This window comes from Cavia porcellus, unplaced genomic scaffold, assembly GCF_034190915.1.
Source record: "Cavia porcellus strain 051 isolate PalLab524CR breed Dunkin Hartley unplaced genomic scaffold, mCavPor4.1 scaffold_8, whole genome shotgun sequence".
Classification (NCBI taxonomy): Eukaryota; Metazoa; Chordata; class Mammalia; order Rodentia; family Caviidae; genus Cavia; species Cavia porcellus.
Genome location: NW_026947491.1, coordinates 93361825 through 93374724, shown reverse-complemented (window position 1 = coordinate 93374724; position 12900 = coordinate 93361825). Strand labels below are relative to the sequence as shown.

Below are 12900 nucleotides of genomic sequence, written 5' to 3'. Positions count from 1 at the left end.
AGGATGGGGAGAAACTGGGATTTCTGGGCATTTCCGGTGGGAACGCTACGGGAAGTAGGCTTGTGGTGTCTCAAAAACAAAAAACATCAGATCACTGTAGACCCCAGTTCCAGGTGTGTCGCACGGTTCACAAGGACCAGAAGCTACACAGCCATCGACACAGAGGTGCACAGGCAAGTGTGGTACATGCGGGTCACCAAACACAGTCCCCCAGACACTCACCTGCCTGCCCTGTGAGGGCCTGCGGCTGACGCCGAGTTTGTCTCAAGGGTGTAAAAGCCAGCAGAGCCGCGGTGACGGAGGCCCGTGCCCGCCCGCGTCCAGGGGACAGACGTGCTTGGGTGTGGATGGGCGGCTCCCGGCAAGGCTCTGAGAGAACTGAGCTAAGACGACGCATCTCACTGACCAAAGGACAAAGCAGCACTGACCCTGCTGGGCTGGAAATGACACCTCAATAAACTGGTCCTTCCTGCCTCCCCGACCCCGTTTTCGGTGCATCCAGCCGACCGCCAGGCCCTAGGTCTACATCTCCGATAGCAAGGCCATCGGTGACAGGAACACAACAAAAACACAGTGACGTCACCCACTCGGAGTGGGTGCAGAGGGCGACCCTCGCCTTCCGAGTCTGCCCAGCATGAGTGTTGCTGCAGCTGGGACACTCGGAGACGAGCCTTGCAGAGCGAGTTGTCGCCGTGGTCCTGACCTGCAGGGCCACCTGGCTGCCACCACTCCCTTTCACACAGTCCTGCGGGAGGGCACAGGACACTTCCTCAGTGGCCAGGGGGCCTCTGGTTCCAGGTGGCCCAGCGCAGCCTAGCGCTCTGCACTGTCCCCAGCAGGACGGTGACCACGCTGGGCGCTGGGGAGGAGGGAGTTTCAAACACTTACTTTCGTCATTAGAAACAGTCCCCAGAGACGTGTGGCTGGAGTAACGTTTGTTTTCACTTTCATTGAGACATCTTTCGATCCAGCTCTCTAAAAAACACAAAAACAACAGAAAAGAAGTCATGGGCTTGCCGTGTTTGTGAGGAGGCAAGAACGTCACAAAGGCATTCGATCTACACGCTCTTCAACTCCCAGGACACCGCCCGGGAACCTGCGGTTCCGTGAAACCCTCACGCACCATCACAGAGGAGGTCAGCTAGGTATCTCGGGGGGCACCTGGTCAGGAGGCCCCTTGGGGTTCCTTGGTCCAATTCTACCGTGTCTGGGGAACTCAGAGTCCCAAGAAGACACATTCCTGACACAGCGTGGTCAGCTCAATCATTGGCAGTGGTCGGCAGACTCGTACACGAGCAGAATGTCTTCCTCAAATGAAAACAAAAGCAAAGCAAACAAAACCCCGGAGAAGCTGGCAGGGTGGAGGAGGGCAGGAAAGCTGGCATCGCCCCCCTCGGCCAGCGACCGCAGCAGGAGGGATCGCCGGCCCTCGAGCAGCTACGCAGCACTTTTAAAACGCGAAGGCCTCGGTTTGCCGACCGACTTCAGAGCCTGCCGATGCGGTTTTCCAATGAAGCCGCCATGCTTGTGTCGTTTTCTGGATTCGGCGGCCTCCACTGAGACAGTCAACGCTCGCCTCGGGACCCTATGCACGCCTCACCCGTGTGACATTTTATTTTTTTATTTTAAAGAGATTAAGACAAAAGAGCACATGATAGAGCAGATCAGAACAGAACAATGTAAGCAGCACAGTATTTCACCACAAGACAACCCATAATTAACAATAACTACCATAATGTCTCTTTCTTTGAAATAGTTGAGTATAACTTCATATACAATAGTATCAAACATAACCAAATAGTATAAAACATTCAAGAGAATGAAAGTATTACAGGGCTTTCAGAACCAAATAACAGAAAATGAACAATGGCTACTATATCATCTCATTTTCCATAGAAAATTTGTTTATACCATCTTAAATCGGCACTGGTTATTATGATGTCTTGTTTTCTTCAAAATAACTGTTCATACCATCACAGACAATAAAATCAAACAAACCAGGATAAAACCAGTCCGACTAATCCCTGTGACATTTTAGAGAGCAATCTGAGCGCCATGCAAACACAGTGTCTCCTTGTGCTCCCCGTGAATGCAGAGAACACAGCCATCAGAACTGCACCCCACGGGAACACGCAACATGCACGCCGCTCAAACAGCCACCTCCACCGGGGCATCGTCAGCTCCCCCTGCAGATCACCCCCTTCCGCGGCCTCGTGGTAATGTAGCAGGGCGGCTCTGCTGAGACCACTCCAGAAAGCAGCTTCCGGCCACTCCTAGGGCGAGGCGCCGCTGCGGCTGCATGAGTGTCTCTCGCCATCATTCAAGGTGTGCAAAACTGCCGTCACTGTGATTAGGCGCCCACCTTTTTAGGGATCCCGGACAGCGTTTTTGAGCATCGCGCCCTCAGCGTGTTTTTCCGGCAAACACCTTGGTTTTTTATTGCACAGTTTTGCAGGAAGTAGCCCTTCTCAGGGACGCTGGTGTGACAGCGCGGGAGGAGGTGGACGGCGGCTGTTGGCTTTGAGCCGGACCGGCTCCCACTGCCTTCTGGGTAACGTGAGAGCTGGCATGACTGTCTTAGCATATGTTCCCGCCTTCAGTCCTCACGGCTCTTGGAAGTAAGGATTTTAATCTCTGTTTTTCCTAGAAAGCAACTGGCGCTGAGAGGGATCAAGTAATGTGACTGCTCATAATTCAAGGTGCCGGGGAAGGATCACTCGTTCACACGGAGGTCACCAACTGCAAAGGAAGCCAGGATGCCGGGCTCCCTACGTGGCGAGGGAAGGCAGATGAGTGGCAGTGTTAGCATTTTTGTTTTGTTTAATATTTTCCGTCCCAACGAATGCTCTTTTAAAAGCTGCTCCCAAAATGGTAAGTTGGGAGGAAGACAGCCAAAGGATGGAACAAGAGCCAGCTTGTTAAGAAGATATGGAAATCTGGTGTTTCCGAGAAAACACCGAGGAGCAGAGCAGTCAGAAATACTGAGCCGCCCCCTCCCAGGCGTCAAGCGTGGCGCGAATGTCTCCCAGCCGGGTGGGCGCGGTGGTGTTGCCACCCGCTACATCCCCAGTGCACCTCACGGCGAATCTCGAGTCCTCCCAGGAATCTCCAGACGGTCTTCACTCAGAGCTTGTCACCCCTCCAGCCTGCCACGTTTCCCTGGCAACGGCAACGGCTGACTTTGGGTGGTGTCTTCTGAGGTCTGCAGCCCTTCTCCACCGAACCACACAGAAGCAGCGTGCAGTCCTCAGGGCTGGTCCCTGGCCTTCCCACCCTGGGCACACACCTAGCTGCTCGTCCAGGGTGGGACGCACACACACACACACACACACCACTCCCTGGCACCACAGCAGGCCTGATGACATCAGAGGCCCTACAGCGGACTGGGGAAGCGCTCCGAAGACCTCAGGGCCCCATCTAGAGAGGAGCTGGCCCTCAACCCCGACTGTGCGGTGCCAGTTCACCAAGGGTCACGTCGACAGGAAGCTCCCTGGGGCAGCGCTTCTCTGAGGCATCCCAGGCCCTGCACTGGAGAGAGAGGCCAGGGTACCAGGCCAGGGAAGAAAGTGCCATGAGGCATCGTGAGAGGACCCCTGGCCAAGCAGCCCTCTGCCACTAGCCGCTGCTCCCACGCAGGACCCCCTGACCTCAGGCCTTTGCTGTAGCCGCGCAGGTCCTCACACTGTCGCAGGGCCAGCCCCACACGTGTCGGGCCCCAGTGGCACAGGGCAGGCTTGGAGAGAGTGCTGTGTCTCTGATCAGTAAAGGACCCGCCATTCCTGGGAGACCTGGCTCCTGCTTCCTTGCCTCTAATTCACCTGGTTCTGGTGCCCTGATTCACTCGTGTCCAGACGGCATCTGCCCTCAACGGTCCAAGGTGGGCGCTGGCCTGAGCTGCCTCGTGCTGCCCCGGGTCTGTGCTCTGCACCTTGTGCATGTGAGGCTGGCATGTCCTGCAGGCCTGGATTTGTGGCCATCAAGACTTTACCTTCTGCCTGAGTGGGGTCCTCCATGGGGCTCTGCAGCTCGCTCCCAGTAGCCCGGCTGCTCCGTGCTGTACCAGGAGGCCTCCCGTGCTTTCAGCCACCTTTGGCAATCACGTGGCCAGAACGACCCCCACGGGCTTCTGCGCAAAGTCCTGGGTCCTGCTGCCCCATCCATTTGTGGATTTATGATTTAACAACAGAAAAGCCCACCATCTATCTATCAGGCCCTTATGCTGGGCCACGCCTACACTATATACAGTATATCAGAGAAGCTATTATAATCCTTTGAGGTGGGGCTACTAGCAGGCCCTTTTTTTAAAGCCAGGGTCTCATGATTTAGTTCAGGCTGGCCTCAAACTAACTATGTAGCCCAGACAGGCCTTGAACTCACAGAGATCCTCCTGCCTCTGCGTCCTAAATGGTGGGACTACAGGCTGCACCACCACACCTGGCTATTACTAGGCACATTTTAGAGATCAGAAAATGAAAGCTCAGAAGGTAAGGTCCAGAGTCACCCAGCTAATAGGACACGGGACCAGCACCCAAGCTGCCGTCACAGCCGCAGTGCTCACGGCGAGTGTGAACTGAATCCCCCACCGCTTCTCCTGCTTGCCGTGCTGTGCTGTGCGGTCCCCAGAACACAGGATGGGTCACAGCCTGGTGTGGGTTAGAAGCTCTGTGGCATCTCCCGTACCAAAATGTGGCTGAATTCCTTTGCACACTTCTTCACCAGTCTCCAGCTCAGAACCCAGCCTCTCCCCAAGCGACCCACTGGCCTCTTTCACGGGATCCCCCATCACTCTGAGGGGTAAAGCAGCGGTGGTGAGCCCACGGCACGCATGCCACAGCGGGCTGTTTGTGTCACAGGAAGCCCTGACAGGGTCCCCATCGCTGGAATAAAGGTCTCCCGTGGTCCTGGGGAACGTCACCTTAGTGACACCTTAGGGGCCTCCCACAGCGGCAACATTGCCCATCCTCAGAAAGGAAGCATCAACACGTCAACGGTGATTTTCCAAATTCAGCAAAAGCAAAATCCAGCAAACATCCACTCAGTGCCTTCCTAACACAAGCAGCTGCTAAGGAGAAGCAGTGGGTGATAAAGACACGAGCCAGCGGGCTGCTCCCTCTGGCCACCGCCTGGGAGGCAAACAGGCCGCTTCCAGAGCTCGGGAGGTCACGGCCGGTGCAGAAGTCCAAGGGGATGGCTCTCTTTGAATGCAGAACTGTTACCTCCACATTAATTAAACCGGGCCGGCTCCATGCACTGATGCGCACGGAGCTGGCTGTGCCGTTTCCTTCTCCTTCAGTTGGTTCTAAGCAACACAAATGAGGCTCCCTAAGGTACTGATCAGCTTTGAGAGCAACAGCTTCTGTTTCCTCACGTCCCGTTCCTCACAAACGGTTGAACACAGCGGAATGCCAGAGCCATATAGCTCCATGCATGTTAGCTGGGTACGAGCCTCCAAATAAGAGGCTATGAGCCGGGTGTGGTGGCTCACGCCTGTAATCCCAGCACTCAGGAGACTGAGGTGGGAGGATCGTTGTGAGTTCGAGACCAGCCTGGGCTACAAAGTGAGCTCAAGGCCAGCCTGAACTGCACAGCGAGACCCTGTCTCAAAAAGACAAAAAAAAAAAGAGGCTATGCCTCCCCCGGGTACCAAAGTTAAGTATCAGAAACTGAAGCAGCAGCCTCCTAAAGGCATTCATGTGCTACCCGATCGAGTCACGCAGACTGGCCCTCTGCATATCTTTCTCCCTGCAGACTGCAGACGTGCTCGCGCTCCACCTGGCTGCTCACCGTGCTCACATAATTCCCGCCGTCCTGCCGTCGCTCATCCTCAAGCCACTCCCTTCTTCACAAGACAGTAAATTCTGGGGGAGGCCTTGGATCAGGGCCTTCATCCACACATGCTCACAGGGAGTGGACTCGGGACCGTGGGCTGCTCTAAGGTTAAATACGTCTTAGAGTCTTCATCTACCACGCGTGCATGGGTGGTGGTAGATTGGAGTCAGCTCGCTGGAGTTCCAACAGCGTTTCTATGGGATTACAGATAGAACTTTCCAGATTGCGAGGTGGACTGGAAAGGGGATTGGATTAGGATTACAATGGGCCTGTCGCTGTCCTTCCTGGATGTGGGGGCTGGCGCAGTGCCTGGCCCAGGAGCTGTCCAGTAGATGTGTACTGTTGAATGCCAGTTTGTCTAGAAACATAAGTTCCTACTGTGCGAGGTACCAGGCAAGGCATCCTCCCTACCTGCTTCCAAGGATCCTCAGGGCAATCCTGCAGGGTGCGTGTTACTATCAGTTCTCGGAGCGCTGGGAACTTGGGCCTGACGCAAGGGCTCCACAGCCCAGCAGTCTGTGAGTAACTCGGGCTGAGGAGCCGTGTTCTGGGGACGGGAGGAGCACTCAGCTCACACCTGGATTACATCTCGTTCCCAGCTGCCTCCTTCCAGATCCTCCAAAACCGCCTGACCTTTTGGTAAGAACCAAGCTCACGCTAGACGCCCAGGAGGATTTACAGCCGGCTGTGAGCCGGGACGCCCGGGGCACACGCAGGGGGCGATGCAGGAATACCGTGACTTTTCTTCAGGAAGTCAACCCTCGGGGGGCGGCAGAGTCTGTGCCTCTGCACTGGAGACTCAGAAGCCCCCGGCTAAGACGATTTTCAGTTTCCAGCACTGGAATGAATTCGAGCAGGACCATTTAGGTTACTGGGTTTTCTAGGAAGCTCTGTTTCCTCTATGGCAGCAAAGAGCAGCAGGAAGTGACCGCGCCTGGGACATGCAGGTCCAAGAGCGCCTGAGGCTCAGGGCCGATCTTTATGGACACGGATTGACTGGGCGAGCAGAGCCGGTTATGATGCATACTAAACCTCTGAAGGTCACAGACACATCACAGGGCTCTCTCAGCCCGTCCTCACCTAGGCAGGCATTTTGCAAATAAGGATCAAGTGCCTTCCTTGTCACCTTCCAGCAGAGGAGGGACACAAAACCTGCTCGCCAGGAAGCCAGCGTGGTTCCGCGGGCCACCTCCACTGGCCGGGGTCTCAGGACCTAAACATCCGGTGCTTGTTTATTTTTCTATCATACTTTTCCTTACCCTAAACATAAGTTGACAACCTCCGCTGTGGCGTTGCGGGCCTGGCCATGCACCTGGTCACTACCAGCGGACGCACGCCTCCACGAGCCAGAACGGTGCTGGGCGTACAGCTGCCGTGAGGGCTGCGATGAGGAGCAGCAGGGCAGGGAAAGGACAGAGAGCAGCCCGCTGCTCCCCCAGGAAGGCCTCGGGAAGGAACAGACCTGAGCAGAGTCAGCCTCGGGGAGAACAAGGGCTCCCGGGACCCACAGAGGCTGGACGGGGCCCTCAGGAACCAGGCTTGACTTGTGAAGGAGGTCCGGTGGGTGGTGACGCGGGTGACCCACGGGGACAGTCAGGACAAGAGGAAAGAGGAGCCCGAGCAGCCTGGGAGGAGGGGAGCTTTGGAGCTGGACAACTGGATTTCACAGCGGCCCCGCCGCTCACTAGCTGACTCCTGATCCTGCCGAGTGCCCCACCTGCAGTCTCCAGAGAGCAGCTGAGAGGACGTAAGCAAAGCTCTTAGCACACTGCCGCGGGGCCACAGAGAAGTGGGCAGGGCCCTCTCCATGGACAGGAAGCTACCGCGTGGGATGGAGGCGGAAACGGAGCTGGAGCACCATGGTGGCATTAGCAGGGACTGATGTCCTCCTGCTGCCTGTCACCTGTTTCCCACACTGTCTCTGCTCTTCAGAGCAGCAGTGACAGGGACTTTATCAACTCTGTCCGCAGGAGGGAGAGGAGACCTCGAGGCCAGGGGAAGCCAGGCCCCTCTCCAGAGCTGGCCTGCTCTCCTCTCCCAGGAGCACTCGGCCTCCCGAGCCAGCCAGGAAGCAGACCAGCAGGCAATCTCATCATCATCATCATCATCATCATCATCATCATCATCATCACCGCCATCATTGGTATTTCAAAGAGAATAAAACCTAAGAAAATAAAACAGAATGAAGCCAGCCAAAACAAAGCAGTGAAAGTGGCACAGGACTTCAAACAGGATAACAGGAAATCAACTAAGCCACCCACAGCAGGGAGGCCTTCTAGGGGCACGGTGCACTCAGTGGTCCCTAAAGGAGTCACCGCCCCGAACCAAGGAGCAAGCGCAGCATGGTGAGCAGTCGGGTCACCGTCATGGACAAGGACCTGGTGGGATCTGGGAGAGTGAAGTGATCACCAACCCGTGCCCCAAGGAGTGCTGGGGGACAGGTGGGGAACAGGCGGGGTGTCCCTGAGAGCAGCTGACTGTCGGGAAGGCACCAGCTCCCCAGTAGGGCAGGGAGCTGAAGCCGCAGGGCTCTGCTCAGAGGCACAGGACAGTGCTGGGCAGTCACACAGTCCCGGAGCCGCTGCCTCGCCTCCAGGGTTTTAACAGAAGGTGGAGCTCAGGCTCTCGGGCAGCCGTTCCGGGTGCTGCGCTCAGCCTAATTTAGGGACTGGCATCTTTAGAAACTTGACTTAGAGGCACCAACACACAACACTGGCAGCCACGGAGGATGGCCTGGCCCCTTCCCGAGCCCTGGTCATTACCGGTGGAACCACGCCACCACGGCCTGCTCCTGTCACCTGTGGACCAAGGGTGAGCTTGCCTCCCGCTCATCCGCCCTGGCCCCTTGCTCTGTTCCTGGGCTCCGTGGGTAGTGACACAGGACGTGTGATGGCAGCTCTGGCTTCTCCAGGGTGACCTGGGGGTGGGGGAGCAGGTTGTCATGGCAACACCACAGGCCCTGCCCCAAGGGCCGCTGGGTTCCAGGAAGGGCTCCTTCCTGCCCACTGGGATTCCTCCCTGTGCTCCCCAAACAGGAGACTTAGTGCCCGCTGCTTGCCTGGCTTTGAGGATCCAGTGTCAAGCACATCAGGAGGTCCCCGCTCATGGGCAGCTTCTCATCTGCGTGGGGACAGGGACCTCTCAACATAAGGGATGACTTAGGGAAGCAGGGGTGGCTGGGGGTGAGAGGGAGAGATGGGCACTGCTCTAGGCCGTGGGGACGCGCAGGTCTCTCTTAGAGGCCTGAGGTGCGGTGGGCTAGGACAGGGGAGGACCAGGAGGCAGTGCAGGGGGGCAGGGACAGCTGGGAGAAGGTTAGGGACAGGGACCTGTTGGCCATCACAAGAACTTTGTGTTTGTTCCCAGAGCCCAGAGAAACCACTGGAGGGCTCTGAACAGGTGACCCAACTGTGCCCACTCAGAAAGAGGTGCCCACCAGAGAACTCACATCCACTCACCCATGGTCAACAGACAGACAGACAGACAGACAGACAGAGATGCAGCTGGCCCAAGACCTCACAGCTGCTGAGCCGCCCTGGTGGGAGTCCCCACTGGACCTGACCATTCAGCTGCACAACAGCACGGTCACCAGGTGGTCTGAGCAGCCTACCGGGAACAGGACGCCGGTTCCACAGAGCGCCAGCCACAGAGTGGGCACCCAGCTCTGCGCCCGTTTTCACTTTAGGAAAACTCAAAACACCGAACTCCAAAGCAAGCAAAGCAGAAGGGGTCAGCACTCGCCGCGTGTCCCGGAGCCAAGGTGCAGCACCCCGAGGCTGCATAACTATGTCGGCTGGAAGGTCAGGGGCTCACCGAGTCTCCCGAGCCCAGAGCAGACCACACCCAGGGTGTTCAGGGCCACCTCCTGTCGGGAGCAGTTCCCCGAGGACACCAGGGCTCCCGACCCTGCTGCCGACCCAGACTGTGGACAGGTCACTCCCCCGACTTCCCGCCACCTGATGTCAACACGCTTTATTTCTACTACTAGAATGTTATGAAAATCCATAAAGTCTGAGTCACTAGAGCCAAAAGGACTCTCTCGGCCTGGCCTCTGTTCACGGGGACATCCTCGGCCTTTCCCGTCCTGGGAACGACTGACTTTTGCTGACCCTCTGCTAGGGGCTCTGGATTCTCCCTGAAGACTCAGGAGGGACCTGGACATCTCAACCCAGCCTGCACTTCTGAGCTAAACCGCCAAAACCTCCTTCTCTTAGGCCAAACGCTTCCGAGAAATCACGCTGCTACACACCGAGGAGAGAAGCACTTTTGCCCGCGGCAGCCCCCAACCCGGGAACCCTCGCTCTCACACCGCATGGCACGCGGGTGCCGTCCACTCCTCCTCAGCAGCCGCGCATCCGCTCTGGAGCTACCATCCTGGTGACTATCCCTGCGGGACAGGCATCCAGCATCCCTTACGGCACGATTCCGGATTTCAGTAACAGTTTAACAAGCAACCTGGAGCCCAGAACTTTCCTCTCACCTGAGTCATTTCCCAGGAGCAGGAGAAGCAGCCGGGTGGGCTCAGGGACCAGTGGTCGGCGTCCCCTCTGTGTGTGGAGAAGCAGGAACCCGAGCCTCAGTGACCCTCTGCGTAACACGGGAAGGGTAACCTGCTGCCTTGTGCGGAACCACGTGCCCTCCAGCACTGCTGTGTGACAGAGGGACCTTTCAAACAGCTCTTCTGTGCAGGGACAGTGCTGTCACGAAGAGCAGGGACAGGAAGGCCAAACCACTGGGTTCAAGCCTCGCTGTTGGGTGAGAGATCTGACCTCCCGGAGCCTTAATTTCTCCATCTGGGAAATAGGGGCCAGCGTCAGTAATAAACCCCACGTCCAATGGGGTTTGTATGGGAATTGAGTGAACAGGCACGGAAGGCTCGGGGCCACCCTAATCTTTACACCACACTCGCCCCAGAGCACCTCCTTTACACTCTTCCTGTTTGACTCTTGGATAGCTTGGTGCCCTGCAAAACACCTGGGCATGGAGCCTGAAAAACACTAATTCTCCTCCTCCCTCACGGCGGGCTAAGCAGGTTCTGCATCCACTAGGCAAATTACTTAACCCCGTGGGCTTCCATTTCCTTCTTATAAAAAAATAAATCTACCCACCCAATTACTCTGAGGATTAGGAGAACTAGTATAAGCTTCTTAAGACGGACCGCAGCAGACTGCCTGTGATTCCTGTCCCGGGCACAGGACAGCAGCTCAGCCAGGAGGGGAGAAAGGACGGGAGTCGGGAGGGGAAGAAATGAGTCAGCGGGACGTGGGCACCTGCCTGGCGCCCAGGAGGAGGTCAAGACAGCGTGAGTTTGTGCCTCGGCGATTCACCCGGCATTTGTTAGACGGAGGCGTGGGCAGCCGTCCTGGAACTGAGCAAGGGGCTGCAGCCGCCTGGTAATATGGAGGCTGAGTAGACACTGCTGAGACACTGCCGTGCCAGGAACCGCATGGACACGGGCCACCACGCCATGTGCAGATGGGAAGGACCCCGGAAGTTACCATGAGATGCCAGAAGCTGCTAGTGGACACATGACCAAGGAGGCCAGGACCTGCTCTTCACCCTTGCCTGGATGGAAGCCCCGGCCCCCGCTCTGCCTGTGCTTTTAATCGGCATGAAGACGGCCTGATTTAAACTCAGAGCTTCCGTCCAGGACCCCGCCGGCCCCATGGACTGACACATGACGAATCCCTCTGAGCCTCAGTTTCACTGGGTGTCCCAGGGCCGTGAGTGGTGGTGCCAGCTCGAGGTTCATGGGCAGCAGGCTGGAAGGCTGAACAAGGCAGAACACACACTGCAGAGCTGTGCTTTCCCCCTGCGCGGTCCTGGGTGGGGAGGGACACTGCAGGAAGAAGCCAGTGCGCTGGACTCTCGGGATGCTCCCAGCCCTGTGCTGGTCACTTCAGTCCTCACAGTTGCCTAGAGACTGGCTCCTAGAATAGCCCCATCTTCCTGACAAGCAGACTGAGGCTCAACAAAGTTCCTTTGCTGCATCTGTCCATCCAGCCCACGGCAAAGCCGAGTCCCGAGAAGCCTTCAGATCCCGGAGCCCGCACCGGGAATGGTTCTATCACTGCAAACAGCAGCAGCACCGCGTAAATGGGAGTCACCACTATGCTGAAAACGCAGTCAGGCCGAAGCCGTTCCGCGTGGCATACAGTGTCTGCGTGCCTCAATGACACGTCAGATCGCCAAAGCAGCTGGGGGCAGCGGGCGGGGAAGATGCCAAACCCAAGGCAGTGCCAGCTGGAACCAGAAGTTCCAAGGGTGACTCCGTACCAAAGGCACACGGTGCAAAGGGGTCCCCAGGGGTGCCGTGGCACTCTCAGTCAGCTGCCTGCTCCCCAAGCTGCCAGGCAGCCACGAGCTGGAATGTGCGGATCTGAGATTCTCCTAAGGGCCCGAGGATTTAGCGGGTGAGGCGGCAGCCTGGCTCAGGACTCTTGGTGACCTGTGTGCAAATCCCGGCTGGACACAAGTGGCGTGGCCTGGACGTGTTAACTAGACTCTCTGAACCTCAGTTTCTTCATCTGTGAAATGGGACTGTGACACCATGGGCTCTGTGTGATGACTCCGTGAAATGATGTGCATTAGCTCTTAGCCCCATGGCTGCAAACACCTGTACTAATCCACTCAATTTCAAAAAATAGTCGTGTAGCAAATAACTCACGAAGTCATCCTGCTGTAAACTACCAGCTAATCCACTCATTCCATCTCAGAAACGGTGTCTCTATCGCCAGCTATTGATACTCCATTCCATGAGTCTGGCATTCTTCACTTCGCCTCTGGTTCCTGCACTCTGGCAGCTGAGGCAGGAGGATCTCAAGTGCAAACCCAGCCTGGGAGACTTACAAGACCCCGTGTCTCAAAACTTAGAAACATTTTAGAAAGGGTGGGAACCTAGCTCAGCATGAAGGGCCTGGACTCAAGCCCCAGTAATAATCCCTTTCCACGTCAAGAAAACCTTGGAAGCGGGCACTGACGGTGGGGCAGGGTTTCTCAGGTCCTGGGTCCCCTGGACAAGGCTGGGGCAGGCGGTTCTTTGGGCCCAGCACCCCCTAAGTTCCCCAGGCA

At 56.9% G+C, this 12900-nt stretch overlaps 1 protein-coding gene across 2 annotated transcripts in view; it reads right to left on the bottom strand.

Moving 5' to 3' along the window:
- Rfx4 (regulatory factor X4) overlaps positions 1 to 12900 on the bottom strand; it is a 151025-nt gene that overhangs the window by 127609 nt on the left and 10516 nt on the right. Inside the window, exons 1-2 of one of the 2 annotated variants that reach the window (XM_063255504.1) lie at positions 2363 to 2523; positions 889 to 975 (exon numbers count right to left, since the gene is read on the bottom strand). Coding sequence is in view for 1 of the 2 variants with exons in the window: in XM_023566301.2 (XP_023422069.2) it covers positions 889 to 975 (87 nt within the window). In the remaining variant the exon portion in view is untranslated. Of the gene's footprint in view, positions 1 to 888; positions 976 to 2362; positions 2524 to 12900 lie in introns of those variants that run through there. The other variant, XM_023566301.2, reaches the window with a different exon arrangement.